Consider the following 15,991-nt stretch of genomic DNA (forward strand, 5'->3'; position numbering starts at 1 on the left):
AAGGGTTCTGCTATGGAGACAGCCAAATAACCCTTTTGGAACCCTTTTTTCTAAGAGTGTATGTACTACTACCACCAGTTATAGGTAACTGCAAAAATAATGGAAACACTTGAGTAAATGAGGAATGCAAAGTATTTTGAAAGCAGGTGCTTCCACACAGGTGTGGTTCTGGAGTTTTGGGTCCTTTATTGTAGCTGAAGAGGTCCATCAGCCATTCCTTGGGCTACAATACCTGTTTTGCCAATTGGCCTAGACCCCTTTTACTGCCGATACGGAGCCCCGCCGATCCTTCACAACTGGTCTACCGACGTAATCCGCCCAAGGGAGTTTCAACAATCTTCTCCGTCGCGACTTCCCCTGAATGCCCGTCTGCTAGCCGTCTAGAGCATATTGGACTGTTAGTTGAAGAGGTCCATCAGCCAATTTTCTTGGGCTACAATACCAATTCAGGCCAATTGGCCTGAACCCTTTTACTACACGGAGCCCTGCCGATCCATCACGACTGGTCTGCCGACGTAACCGCCCGAGGGGGCTACAACTGAGTCTTCCGTTCCGACGTCCCCCTAAAGCACTTCTGCTAGCCCCGGCTAGCTGTCTGAATCGCCGTGTCTCCAACCCGCCTAGCTGCATGATCACTCGGCTACGCATGCCTCTCCCTAATGTCAATATGCCTTGTCCATTGATGTTTTGGTTAGTGACTATTGTCTTATTTCACTGTAGAGCCTCCAGCCCTGCTCAATATGCCTTAGAAAACCCTTTTGTTCCACCTCCCACACATGCAGTGACCTCACCTGGTTTAAATGGTGTCTCTAGAGACAATACCTCTCTCATCGTCACTCAATGCCTAGGTTTACTTTCACTGTATTCACAATCTACCATAACATTGTCTGTACATTATGCCTTGAATCTATTCTTCCGTGCCCAGAAACCTGCTCCTTTTACTCTGTTCCGAACGCACTAGACAATCAGTTCTTATAGCCTTTAGCTGTACCCTTATCCTACTCCTCCTCTGTTCCTCTGGTGATGTAGAGGTTAATCCAGAACCTGCAGGGCCTAGCTCCACTCCCATTCCCCAGGCGCTCTCATTTGTTGACTTCTGTAACCGTAAAAGCCTTGGTTTCATGCATGTTAACATTAGAAGCCTCCTCCCTAAGTTTGTTTCATTCACTGCTTTAGCACACTCTGCCAACCCAGATGTCCTAGCCATGTCTGAATCCTGGCTTAGGAAGGCCACCAAAAACCCTGACATTTTCATCCCTATCTACAACATTTTCAGACAAGATAGAACTGCCAAAGGGGGTGGAGTTGCAATCTACTGTCGTATTATCCAGGTCTGTGCCCAAACAATTTGAGCTTCTACTTTTAAAAATACACCTTTCCAGAAACAAGTCTATAGACCACCACCTGCACCCAGTTGTGCCCTGGAAACCATATGTGAATTGATTGCCACCCATCTATCTTCAGAGCTCGTGCTGTTAGGTGACCAAAACTGGGACATGCTTAACACACCGGCCGTCCTACAATCTAAGATAGATGCCCTCAATCTCACACAAATGATCAATGAACCTACCAGTTACAACCCCAAATCTGTAAACACGGGCACCCTCATAGATATTATCCTAACCAACCTGCCCTCCAAACACACCTCTGCTGTCTTCAACCAGGATCTCAGCGATCACTGCCTTCTTTGCCTGCGTCCGTAATGGGTCTGCGGTCAAACGACCACCCCTCATCACTGTCAAACGCTCCCTAAAACACTTCAGCGAGCAGACCTTTCTAATCGACCTGGCCCGGGTATCCTGAAAGGATATTGACCTCATTCCGTCAGTAGAGGATGCCTGGTTATTCTATAAAAGTGCTTTCCTCACCATCTTAAATAAGCATGCCCCATTCAAAAAATGTAGAATCAGGAACAGATATAGCCCTTGGTTCACCCCAGACCTGACTACCCTTGACCAGCACAAAAACATTCTATGGCGTACTGCATTAGCATCAAATAGCTCCCGCGATATGCAACTTTTCAGGGAAATTAGGAACCAATATACACAGGCAGACTAGCTTTTTCAAACAGAAATTTGCATCCTGTAGCACAAATTCCAAAAAGTTCTGGGACACTAAAGTCCATGGAGAATAAGAGCACCTCCTCCAAGCTGCTCACTGCACTGAGGCTAGGAAACACTGTCACCACCGATAAATCCACCAGAATTGAGAATTTCAATAAGCATTTTTCTACAGCTGGCCATGCTTCCCACCTGGCTACCCCTACCCCGGTCAACAGTCCTACACCCCCCACAGCAAATTGCCCAAGCCTCCCCCATTTCTTCTTCACCCAAATCCAGATAGCTGATGTTCTGAAAGAGCTGCAAAATCTGGACCCCTACAAATCAGCCGGGCTAGACAATCTGGACCCTCTCTTTCTAAAATGAATCGCCGCAATTGATGCAACCCCTATTACTAGCCTGTTCAACCTCTCCTTTTGTATCATCTGAAATCCCCAAAGATTGGAAATATGCCGCGGTCATCCCACTCTTTAAAGGGGGAAACACTTAGATCCAAACTGTTACAGACCTATATCTATCCTACCCTGCCTTTCTAAGGTCTTTGAAGGCCAAATTAACAAACAGATCACCGACCATTTTGAATCCCGCCGTACCTTCTCCACTATGCAATCTGGTTTCTGAGCTGGTCATGGGTGCACCTCAGCCACGCTCAAGGTCCTAAACGATATCGTAATCGCCATCGATAAGAGACAATATTGTGCAGCTGTATTCATCGACCTGGCCAAGGCTTTTGACTCTGTCAATCACCACATTCTTATCAGCAGACTCAAAAGCCTTGGTTTCTCAAATGACTGCCTCGCCTGGTTCACCAACTACTTCTCAGACAAACTTCAGTGTGTCAAATCGGAGGACCTGTTGTCCGGACCTCTGGCAGATCTTATAACATCTGGTTAGGTATTTTACGTATCAGCTAACCACATCATGGTCGCGTTCCTCTGCTCACACGTTGTATGAAACAACCAATGGTTGCGTGCCACGTCATCGACTGTGTCATCGACTGACAGATAACATATGATGTGGTTAGTTGATATGTAAAATGCCTATCCAGGTGTTGTAAGATCTGCAAGGAGTCAGCAATGCCTGGGCAGAGGAACACACCCAAAATATTATAGCAATCTGGTGCCCAATCTCACGTAACCATTGGTTGATGCATGCAACGTCTGAGCAGGGGAACGCGTCCAGTGCATACAAAAAAAGATGCCATTACTATAGCCAAAGCCAGTACAGTATTGTAATATTTGTGTTGTGGAGAAATGACCAGACAGGAGTACAGTTAGTTTTCGTTTAGTCAAAACCCCTTGTGCTCTACAGTTCCCGGCACCTTAGTGCGCATGTGCATTTCCTATTAGGTGTGGTAACGTAACACTGCCGTAATACATTACTGCTTAGTAACAGCATAGTAACTAATATAAACGGATGTAGATCCCAGATACTACAAGTATGAAGATAGAAATCCCTTACCATGCTTGATCAGACTTGTAGGCGATGTCATGGCGACATTAGCTGGCTAAACTCATGCCCAGAAACAAGTCATCAGGTCTAACCAATTATCTATATGAATCTTTATCTACATAAAGATTGATGATGCTATGTATTGGCCATTGAGAGGCTTTGAAGACACCTGTCAGCTATATTGGCACTCCCCAATAGGAGCAGTCCTCCATAGAGATGAATGGAAATCTACAGTATTTACATTCAATGTTTTAAGGACAAAATTAAATGTTTTTAAGTATTTAACATTTAACATTAGTCTTCTCTAAAAAGGATACATTAAGGACATTTATAAACAGTACCGATCAAAAGTTCGGACACCTACTCATTTCATTAAAAAAACAAAACTATTTTCTACATTGTAGAATAATAGTGAAGACATCAGCACTATGGAATAACGCATGGAATCATGTAGTAACCAAAAAAGTGTTAAACAAATCTAAATATATTTTATATTTGAGATTCTTATAAGTAGCCACACTTTGCCTTGATGACAGCTTGGCACACTTGGCATTCTCTCAACCAGCTTCACTTGGAATGCTTTTCCAACCGTCTTGAAGGAGTTCTCACATAAGCTGAGCACTTGTTGGCTGCATCTCAGTGATAGAGGCATCACTACAGACCCTGGTTCGATTCCGGGCTGTATCACAACCAGCCGTGATTGGGAGTCCCATAAAGGGGTGCACAATTGGCCCAGCATTGTTAGGGTTTGGCTGAGGTAGGCCGTCATTGTAAATAAGAATTTGTCTTAACTGACTTGCCTAGTAAAATAAATTAATAAATATCAATAATATTTATGCAATTACAGAATACAGATAATCTTATACCTGAATCATGTCCTCTAGGAGGATATCTGTCTATGCTGTTGTGTAGAACCATATTAAAGTCTCCCCCAAATATCAGCTTTGCAGTAGGAAAATGATCTTGGAGTGAATTTGCATTCTCTTTTAGGTCTTCCAAAATGTTTAAATTTGAATTTCTTGAGTTATAACCATAAATATTACACAGTAAGAACTGTTTACCAGCAGTTTCAATTACTAAAAATACCCAGTGACCTCTTGTATGAGTCTTAGTTGTTAATACAACAACAACAACAACAAATGCCCATGCTGAAGATGTCTACATCGGTCCACTAATACAGGACTAGTAAAAGCCCAGTGCACTAGTTTTGTGAAAACATTTGAACTAACTGTATTTTAGTGTTTACCAGCATTTGTATCCTGAGTCGGATAATTATCTGTACAAAACAGTTAATATGATAATACTTGTGGAATATAAAATATTTGCTTGACATGTTTTCCAGTTTCTTGAAATACTTTGCAAATGCATCTTATTTCTATGTAAAAACTGAAATGGTCTATTCATTCCCTTTCCATTTTAGTAGGCATTCTTATCCTGAGCAACTTACAGTGGTGAGTGCATACATTTTCATACTTTTCCCCCGTGGGTATAGAACCCACAAATCTAGCATTGTAAGTGCCATGCTTTACCAACTGAGCCACATTATCACAAACCACTTCATGTCTCAATGTACTCAATTACTGTATTGTGCATTGTTTTTCTTCATGGGGATGGGAAGTCTTCAGTTACAAACCTAGATGTCCAGCTGTACAATACAGTAATGCACATTTACATATGGATTTGTTGGCTCTTTCTATATTTCCAGTAGGCCTTTGACACTGTAAGCCATGCTGTTTTTTTTATACCCTCCACAAAATGTGGAGATTTCTTTTATTAACTCAATAAGAACTCTATACAATGGAAGTAATAGTGCTCTAAAACTTGCCAATGGTACATCACCTAAATTTGAAGTCAACAAAAGAGTGAGGCAAGGTTGCCCAATAGTCCATTCCTCTACCTCTTGACAGCTCAGTTTTTACATCTACTAGTATCCCAGAATTCATTTACAGGTATTAAGATAGATAGATGAAAGAGAAATGAAGATATCCCTATTGGCAGATGATACCACTATTTCTTTTAAACCATTTGGAAGTTCCTCTAACCTTTGATGTAATTATAACTTTTTCAAAGATCTCATATTTAAATTTGAAAAAGTGTGTCATTCTAGCATTGAAAGGTACTGATATCACTGAAGCTTGCAGTATTCCAATCAAAGACAAACTTTATTTAGGGATAAAAATTACAAAAGAAAAGGAGAGAAGAACCTTCGTCTTTGCCCAGTTGTCTCAGCTATATAAAAAAAAAGAAGTTTAACTCATGGTTAGGCAGAGATTTGTCCATTCAAGGAAGAGTTTTGCTGACTAAGGCTTGTCTAGAGCCTCTTATGCGTTCTCTTGTCTTAATAGTCCCAAATCTATTTGCTCCCAATTAGATGGAAAAATAAACCTCACAAAGGGAGAAATATGTTCTTACAAACAGTGTGTGAAGGTGGTCTTAACATGTTGGACTTTACTACTTTTAACCAAGTCTTAAAAATGTATTGGATAAAGCATTACTTTAAAGGCCCAAACAGCTTTTGGTTTACAATACCAAATCTTATTTTCAATACATTTGGTGGTTTAAGTTTCCTTTTGCAGTGTCCTTATGTGGTTGAAAAACGTCCTGTTAAACTGGCTGATTTCCACAAACAAATGCTTAATTGTTGGTCCCTTCTATACAAACATCATTTCCCCCCTCATAAGTATGTTATATGGAATAGTCTTGTTATAAAATATAAAAACAAGTCACTGTTTTTGGAACATTTGTTTAGGAAGGACATTTTACTTGTGGGCCAGCTGCTCAACTCCAATGGGCATCTGTATATGTACAATCACTTTTTGAGAATGTATCAGCTCCCTGTCTCACCAAAGGAATATAAAATGGTGTGAAAAGCAATACCAGATGGTGATCTAACACTTTTGAAACAAACTAGGGTCAATACAGATCCATCACTTGTAAATTCAACCATAGTAAATATTAACAGTTTCCCAATTTATTGATCAAAATGTCAATAATTACTTCATTAGAGAAGCTTTTTATTTTTATGTTCCAATAGCAAAATGTTGGTGGGACTTGCAATGTGTTGTAAATTGGCCAAAATAACTCATATTACCCCTCCAATGAAAGTATTTGTAAACATAGTATAAATGTTGACGAGAAATGTAAATCTGGGACAGAATCACTTGGGCATTTGTATTCCAATGTGTGTATGTGATTATGTTCTGGGTGAATCTTTGGCTGGACTTGGTAGGGACCTCCATCTGCAAGTGATTGTCTTTTTGATTTTGATAGTCCAAGATTCTCCACTAGAAGTATGTGATGAATTTGATTGTAATTCTTGCTAAACATTACATCCATAAAATGCATTTTTTAAAGAACAAAATCCTATTTTAAGAGATTTAAATAATGACTTTGCCATATTGAAGACTATGCTCAGTAAGAATAAGAAGGTAAGGAAATACATTCATACTCGTTTAAGCTTTTAAAATAGATTTGTCTGTAAAAACCCTCTTTGTTTTTGTTTGTTTGTGATGTTTTGTGTTACCATTTTTAAGAAGGATGTATAGATTTTTGTAACACATTTGAATTTGTATCCTTCAAAATGTATGGAATTTCAACAAAATTATAATAATAAAAAATACTGAGGTACCGTAAGTCACTTCGGTATGTATGGAAGTGCCATGACAAGAGTCTTTCCACAGAGTTTCTAAACCCAGAAGCGCAACATCGCGAGACTTCCGGGAACGCTTGAGAAACAGACGAGCCCAAGGTTTGGGGTTTGAGAAGTCAATGAGAGAAGTGAATTTTTTTTTTTCTCGAAATCTATAGGCACTACCTAACTTCGAGCCAATGTCATAAGTAGCTGAACTTATTACTCCAACCTCATGAGAGTGACAAACTGATACGTTTTCATTTTCGTAAATAAAGAACTTTATATACAAGGTTATATCAAAAAAGGTTGCTAGATCGAATCCCCGAGCTGACAAGGTAAAAATCTGTCGTTCTGCCCCTGAAAAAGCTAGTTGACCCACTGTTCCTAGGCCGTCATTGTAAATACTAATTTGTTTTTAACTGACTTGCCTAGTTAAAGGTTAAATAAAATAAAAAATAGCTAACCAACTTCGCCATGACCACGCCTATATGTGTGATCGGGAATTTCAGTTTTAGCTGAAACAGGCGTCTCGAAATAGTTATGCATATTCATAGCATGACGAGTCTAGTTTATGCCGCATTCAAACACAACTGGGAACTGGAAAATACGAGGTCAAATCATGATGTCAGTGATCTTCAGGTCGGAGTTCTAGAAAGCGGCCCGAGTGATATATCAGTGATATAGAATCTAAACAGTGTGATGAACCCATCAAAGTTGAAGAGATGAGTCTATCAAACATCTAAAGAACAATAAATCACCAGGTGTTGATGGAATTACATCAGAATTTTACAAATTATTTTCAGAACAAGTCCAAGGTCGAAGGTATCTATCTCTAGACTAACATAAAGGTATCTCTAGACTAACATAAAGATAGAGCACCATATATCTTGACAGTAAAATAAGCAAGGAGAAAGACGAGATGCTTTTCAACTTTCTGTGGAGAAACCGTACCCCTTACATTAGGAAAACTGTTGTAATGAACACTCATGAGAATGGTGAACTGAATTTTCTGGACTTTACTACTTTAAATAATACTTTTAAGATCAATTGGATAAAACAATTCCTAAGAAGACCCACTTCTATTTGGAATTTTATTCCTCATCATGTCTTCTCTACTTTTGGTGGCCTTAACTTCAAATTGTTTTGCAATTATAATATTGACAAAGTTCCAGTGAAACTTTCTGCTTTTCATCGGCAGGTTTTCTTGTCATGGTCCTTAATTTACAAACACAAATTTTCTCCACGCAGATATTATATATGGAATAATCGGGATATATTTTATAAAAATACTTCTTCATTTTAGAATATTGGTTCCGAAATAATATCCTATTGGTGAGCCAACTGGTAAATGTCTTTTACTCAGTTATAAGGAATTCTTATCACTTTACAAGGTCCCTGTAACACCTAAAGATTTTGCAATTGTTTTAGATGCCATTCCCTCAGGTGTTGCTATGTTATTCAGGAACGTGTCAAGACCTGACCCTCAGAGCCTACCTTCTATTGAACCTGTTGACTCATCAGTAGGAAAGATTTGTTTCTCTTTTGGTCCATTCAACAACAGAGCGATACGAACCTTGTTTCAGCAGGATGTTGTATCTATCTATACCTTATGTCATGCCTTATTGGAATGGATTAATTGATAATATCTGTTGGAAAAAAGTTTGGATGTTGCCACACACATACCTACTTGTTAACAAAATTAAGGAAGTTTCCTTTAAAATTATTCATAAATATTATCCTGCCAACCACTATATGAAGAAGGTTAAGGAAAACAAACTCAAATTGCTCCTTTTGTAATGACCACCCAGAAACAGTGTTGCATCTTTTTTTGGCATTATATGCATGTAAGAACTGTAGGTTTATAATTGAACACATTTATGAAGATTTTACACTATTGTGGAGAGATGTACTGTTTGGATTCTTTACATACAATAGAAATAAGCTGAAACATTTTTATGTAATTCATTTCATTATTCTTTTGACCAAATTTCATATACACAAATGTAAATTTACAAACAGAAAGCCACATTTTCGTACCCTACAAAAATAAATTGAACTGTATTTTAGCTTTAAAAAAGCTGTTAGAATTGTAAGTATATGTGCGTCCCTTAAGGTCCTTGTGTAATTGTAATGTGATATTGTACCCCCGAGCTCGATTGTCCATTGTTTGTAATCTATGTATGCTTGTGTTCCCTCGTGCTTTATGTGTTGATTTGTTGTTAATAATACTAAAATAAAAGAAAGCGGCCCGAGTTCGAATTCAGAGTTAGATGACCGTTTCCCAGTCGGAGCTAAGTTTTTTTCCCCAGGTTGCCAGTTCTTTGAACGCACGGAAGTCAGAGATTTACGAGTTCCCAGTTGTCTTGAACGCGGCAGTAGCATATCTCTCCATTTAATACAGAGATTTGACGTCAAATACAGTCATCGAATATTAAAAATATGATTACAATAATCACATGTATCCACCAATGCAAAGAAAATAGGCCGCTAGACAGCCCACCGTGCCGCTTTATGGACACCGACTCAATCGTTAGGGCGGAGAGACCTGTATCTTGTCAGTATATCCAGAATCTTTGATTTGACTCACGGTGACGTTCAGGATTTTGTTGTCTCGTGACCTACTAAATAGTCATAAACCCCTAAAATTGTTATTTTAAAAATATAATTGTAACCTTAACCTCAATGATAATCATAACCTTAAATTAAGACCAAAAGCACATGTTTGTTGTCAAACATTTTAACGAAAAATTCATTACGCCAATTCTGTTGCAAAACATTTATTTAACGGAAGCAAACGGAACGAAACGGGGGCTACCTTGATTTGTCCAATAGAAACTCGTTTTGCAACTGTTTGGCTAATGATTAAACCCCTGTTGTGCACACAGCCATTGCATGTGCATGAGACAGAAGAATGGACAAAACAAGTTTATTGGCGGAGGATGTTTCTTTTCTGCACAAGTTATTTATTATTGCCATTCGCTGTCTTGTTGGCTTGAAATTTAGCTTTCCGGTTTAGTTACCCTGAAAAAGATTCACTGAACGCAGGTGCGTGTTTACATCTTACTTTGACTTTTTTAAATACTGTTGCAAGTGCTTGAAAACAATGTCTAGAGGTGATAAACGTAGCTAGATAACCAGTTCAACGCTCATACTAAATTTAGCTACAGTACACATTATGGTACTAGCTACAGTAACGTTAACGTTAGACTGGAGAATGTGTCTAGACAGTGCTAGCTACTTACTGCCGTAGCTCAGTTAAGGCAGGTTGTTTAGCTAGCTATCGTTAGCCAACTAACGTTAGCTAGTGAGTGCAATACATTTATGCCACATAGCAGCAGATATAATGGCCTTAGCCAACTACTCAAGACAATGCATCACTAGTGTGATGGCTTGGAATAGTTATCAGTGCTAGCTAGCTAGCTATCTGCTCTCTCACAAGGTGTTCTGCATTTTTCCTGACGGCTGTCAGGAAGCTACAGTCAACTAGATTTGTATAAAAGCGGTATCTATGAAAGTGAAACATTATATGATTGGTTGGACACAGTTTTGTGAATAATTTGATTTAGGATTTGCCATTACTGTATCTCCCAGGTTGTGATCTCCAGTATTGTTGCCCATCATGGCAGGAGGCATCACAGAGACCGGGGAGCTCTACTCCCCGTATGTGAGTATCACTATTAGACCCTGCAGTGTTATGCTCATTCTCCTGTTTCATGTCAGGTATTGGTGTGCATTATTTTTTATTTTACAGTATTTTTGTAAAATGTCATTCCATATACGAATTTATACATAAGAACAACAACTTCCAGACACACACTAAAATGACTACATCTCATCTGCCCAGACCCGCATGCTCACACCCCCATCCCTAGTGCCTGTATTATTGTTTGCCATAGTGCTTGTATTATTGTTTGCCACTTGGCCTGAAATTGTATCAATTTGTTTGCTTTTCTCTGTCGTCCATGCTATTTCAATATTTACATAAATAATTAGATTTAAAAAAAAAAGTGTTAATGATTGGTGTATTGATTTGATTTCCAAGTCTTCAGATAAAGTTTTTTGAAGATGAGTGTAAAACTAATAATGACTCAATAATCCATGCTTTCTGGGAATTATATAGTCTGGAAGTTGTTGGCGGAGCTAGAAAGTTGACTGTTATAGGTATTACAATGTTAATGTACTTTTAATCCTTCTGTCTGCATATTTCAAGACATGACATAGGGGGGTGTAGTGAGAGACCCAATGGGCTGGACAATTCTCTTCTCATCACTCAAGACATGACTCTGCCATTGTGCTGTAGGATTTGTGAATTTAGTCTCTCGTGTATATAATATATTCTATATATTAGTTTCTACTGGATTAAGTGTAAATGTTAGTTAACTGTAATGTCGTTAGATATGCTCCAACTTTCCCTCCATCTTGTTCCAACAAGTTATTTTTTTAGGTCTTAGTTCCAATCGTTTTTTTTCCCGAAGAGATTGTCATTTGGATATGGTCTCTGCCAGGTTTTTATATATTTTTATAGAGGTTGACAAATGAATAATGGATAGCAAATGCTGAAAAATTATCTAGGCTAAATTAGTTCAAGTTACCTGCATGAGTCCAAAGTCTACACAATATGTGACAAAATCATTTAAAATAGTGATGTGCACCTACTCTCGTATATATTACATTTTTATCTCAAAAAATGTTCATGAATTCTGCCGTTTGAACAATCAGACTTTCAGATCATGCCTTTGTCCGTCTCTGCTTTGACCTTTGTAAAAGCATCCCTTGATCAAAGCGCTGGAAATTCAACACCTCCATGCTATCAAATGAAGCATTCCATACATTGGTCACTACATGGATAGACAACTACACACAATTATAATCACAGCCGCCTATATTCTCCCCCAAGCAGACACATTGACGGCCCTGATTCGGTTAGCGAGTTTATTAGCAAGTGCATAGGCGATGTCGTACCCACACTACAGTGGTAGGCTTGATTACCAACAACTACGAGACGGCCTACAGGGAAGAGGTGAGGGCCCTCGGAGTGTGGTGTCAGGAAAATAACCTCACACTCAACGTCAACAAAACAAAGGAGATGATCATGGACTTCAGGAAACAGCAGAGGGAGCACCCCCCTATCCACATCGACGGGACAGTAGTGGAGAGGGTAGTAAGTCTTAAGTTCCTCGGCGTACACATTAAGGACAAACTGAATTGGTCCACCCACACAGACAGCGTGGTGTAGAAGGCGCAGCAGCGCCTCTTCAACCTCAGGAGGCTGAAGAAATTCGGCTTGTCACCAAAAGCACTCACAAACTTTTAACTCCAGCCACTTTAATAATGGAAAAAATTATGTAAAAATGTATCACTAGCCACTTTAAACAATGCCACTTAATATAATGTTTACATACCCTACATTACTCATCTCATATGTATATACTATACTCTATACCATCTACTGCATCTTGCCTATGCCGTTCTATACCATCACTCATTCATATATTTTTATGTACATATTCTTCATCCCTTTACACTTGTGTATAAGGTAGTTGTAGTGGAATTGTTAGGTTAGATTACTCGTTGGTTATTACTGCATTGTCGGAACTAGAAGCACAAGCATTTCGCTACACTCGCAATTAACATCTGCTAACCATGTGTATGTGACAAATAAAATTTGATTTGATTTGAAGACACTCTCCTGTTTCTCCGACCAAATGCGAGATGCTGCCAAAGCCACCCTAAGAGGTCATCTGATTGTATATGATTCCTCAGAGAAAAAAGCAATGGAAGCACACAGGTTAGAGCTTGAGAAGGAACTGGAAGTACATAAACAATCTCCAGACAGCGCCTCCTGGATTCAACTTAAAGCAGCCAAAGCAAAACTAAACTTGGACTATACTCGAGAGATATTGCATACCAATTAAAAAAGAGCAGTCTGAGCACACAATCATGGCCATCCGAATAGAAGATGACGAGGTCACATATGATCCAAATAAGATACATTTAACTTTAAAAAAAATAATTCACAAAGCTTTTTGGCCACTACAAAATAATTACCATATTGCTCGACGAGACTAAACAGTCTTCTTCCCAAAATAATAAAAGTGTACCAAACTGGATTTATTAGAGACAGGTACTCTTTAAAAAATATATATTTTACCCCTTTCTCTCCCCAATTTCGTGGTATCCAATTGTTTTTTTTAGTAGCTACTATCTTGTCTCATCGCTACAAATCCCGTACGGGCTCGGGAGAGACGAAGGTGGAAAGTCATGCGTCCTCCGATACACAACCCAAACAAGCCGCACTGCTTCTTAACACAGCGCGCATCCAACCTGGAAGCCAACCGCACCAATGTGTCGGAGGAAATACCTCCCGGTCGTGGCCGGTTACGACAGAGCCTGGGCGCGAACCCAGGGTCTCTGGTGGCACAGCTGGTGCTGCAGTACAGCACCCCTAACCACTGCGCCACCCGGGAGGCCTTGAGACAGGTACTTTTTTGATAACATTCGCCGTCTTTTTGATATTATAGATCAAGTAAACGCACGAAAGACCCCTGTTCTGCTGGCTTCACTGGATGCTGAGAAAGCATCCAGTGGGCTCCCGAGTGGCGCAGCGGTCTAAGGCACTGCAACTCAGTGCTAGAAGCATCACTACAGACCCTGGTTAGATTCAAGGCTGTATCATCAAATTTATTTATATAGCCCTTTGTACATCAGCTGATATCTCAAAGTGCTGTATAGAAACCCAGCCTAAAACCCCAAACCGAAAGCAATGCAGGTGTAGAAGCACGGTGGCTAGGGAAAAACTCCCTAGAAAGGCCAAAACCTAGGAAGAAACCTAGAGAGGAACCAGGCTATGTGGGGTGGCCAGTCCTCTTCTGGCTGTGCCGGGTGGAGATTATAACATAATGACCAGCATGGTCCAATAATAATAAGGCAGAACAGTTGAAACTGGAGCAGCAGCACAGCCAGGTGGACTGGGGACAGCAAGGAGTCATTATGTCAGGTAGTCCTGAGGCATGGTCCTAGGGCTCAGGTCCTCCGAGAGAGAGAATTAGAGAGGGCACACTTAAATTCACACAGGACACCGAATAGGACAGGAGAAGTACTCCAGATATAACAAACTCACCCTAGCCCCCTGACACATAAACTACTGCAGCATAAATACTGGAGGCTGAGACAGGAGGGGTCAGGAGACACTGTGGCCCCACCCGAGGACGCCCCCGGACAGGGCCAAACAGGAAGGATATAACCCCACCCACTTTGCCAAAGCACAGCCCCCACACCACTAGAGGGATATCTTCAACCACCAACTTACCATCCTGAGACAAGGCCGAGTATAGCCCACAAAGATGGAGAAGAGTAAAGAAGAAGAGTATAGCCCTCAAGTGGGTTGATTGGGAGTCCCATAGGGTGGTGCACAATTGGCCCAGAGTTGTTAGGGTTTGGCCGGGGTAGGCCGTCATTGTAAATTAGAATTTGTTCTTAACTGACTTGCCTAGTTAAAGAAAAGGTTAAATAAAATAAAAAGAAACGTTCGACAGGATGGCGTGAAGCTTTCTGTTCTCAGTCTTAGAAAAGTTGAATATGGGCCCAAACTTTATCAAATGGATGGTGGTGTCTACTAATGGTCTAAACTCTGAGAGATTCTCTTTGGGATGGGGCACAAGACAAGGATGCTCGCTGTCTCCTCTCTCTAAGTGGATGATGTCTTACACTACATATCCAACCCTGAGAAATTCCTCCCTTCCATTTGAGACACAATTTCTCAGTACAGCAAGTTTTCAGGATATAAGATCAATTTGAATAAATCCATTGTTTGCCCTCTCAATCTTACCGGCTCTATGGAGACACTCTGCCCGTTCCAATGGAAGACACAGGCTTTCAATACCTTGGAATCTTCAACTACTTCTCCTGGATCGAATCAAGAATGACCTCCGAACCTGGATCTCCCTCCCAATTAGCTTAGTCAGAAGAATCAATGTTATCCATATCAACATCCTCCCTAGATTGAACTATTAATCTCCCTCACCAACTTTAAACATCTGGTATCTGAGCAGCTAACCGATCCCTGCAGCTGTACATAGTCTATCGGTAAATAGCCCACCCAATTTACCTACCTCATCCCCATACTGTTTTTATTTGTCTACTTTTCTGCTCTTTTGCACACCAGTATATCTTCATGCACATGACCATCTGATCATGTATCACTCCAGTGTTAATCTGCTAAATTGTAATTATTCGCCTACCTCCTCATGCCTTTTGCACACAATGTATATAGACTCTTTTTTTTCTACTGTGTTATTGACTTGTTTATTGTTTACTCCATGTGTAACTCTGTTGTCTGTTCACACTGCTATGCTTTATCTTGGCCAGGTCGCAGTTGTAAATGAGAACTTGTTCTCAACTAGCCTACCTGGTTAAATAAAGGTGAAATAAATAAATAATTTATTTCAGATGCTTCCATGCTATCTCCCAGTTTCATTTTTCAAAACAACCAACCAACGCATCACTATTATTCAAAGATTTGAAAGAAAAGCACTTTTTTTGTTAATTAAAATAATATAAAATTGATCAGAAATGCAGTGTAGATATTAATGTTGTAAATGACTATTGTAGCTGCAAATGGCCAATTTTTTATGGAATATCTACATAGGCGTACTGAGGCCCATTTATCAGCAACCATCATTCCTGTGTTCCAATGGCACGTTGTTAGCTAATCCAAGTTTATAATTTTAAAAGGCTAGTTGATCATTAGAATACCCTTTTACAATTATGTTAGCGCAGCTGAAAACTGTTGTCCTGATTTTAAAGAAGCAATAAAACTGGTCTTCTTTAGACTAGTTGAGTATCTGGA

General features: G+C 39.8%; 1 protein-coding gene across 1 annotated transcript in view; it reads left to right on the forward strand.

Annotated features, from left to right (window-relative positions):
• Positions 1-9,986: 9,986 nt before the first annotated feature.
• LOC139364954 (transmembrane protein 104-like) overlaps positions 9,987-15,991 on the forward strand; it is an 85,659-nt gene continuing 79,654 nt past the window's right edge. Inside the window, exons 1-2 of the mRNA XM_071102228.1 lie at positions 9,987-10,188; positions 10,735-10,807. Coding sequence (XP_070958329.1) covers positions 10,763-10,807 — 45 coding nt within the window. The 5' untranslated portion in view covers positions 9,987-10,188; positions 10,735-10,762. The remainder of the gene's footprint in view (positions 10,189-10,734; positions 10,808-15,991) is intronic.

The sequence above is a fragment of the Oncorhynchus clarkii genome, chromosome 13 (genome assembly GCF_045791955.1).
Source record: "Oncorhynchus clarkii lewisi isolate Uvic-CL-2024 chromosome 13, UVic_Ocla_1.0, whole genome shotgun sequence".
NCBI classification, from domain to species: Eukaryota; Metazoa; Chordata; class Actinopteri; order Salmoniformes; family Salmonidae; genus Oncorhynchus; species Oncorhynchus clarkii.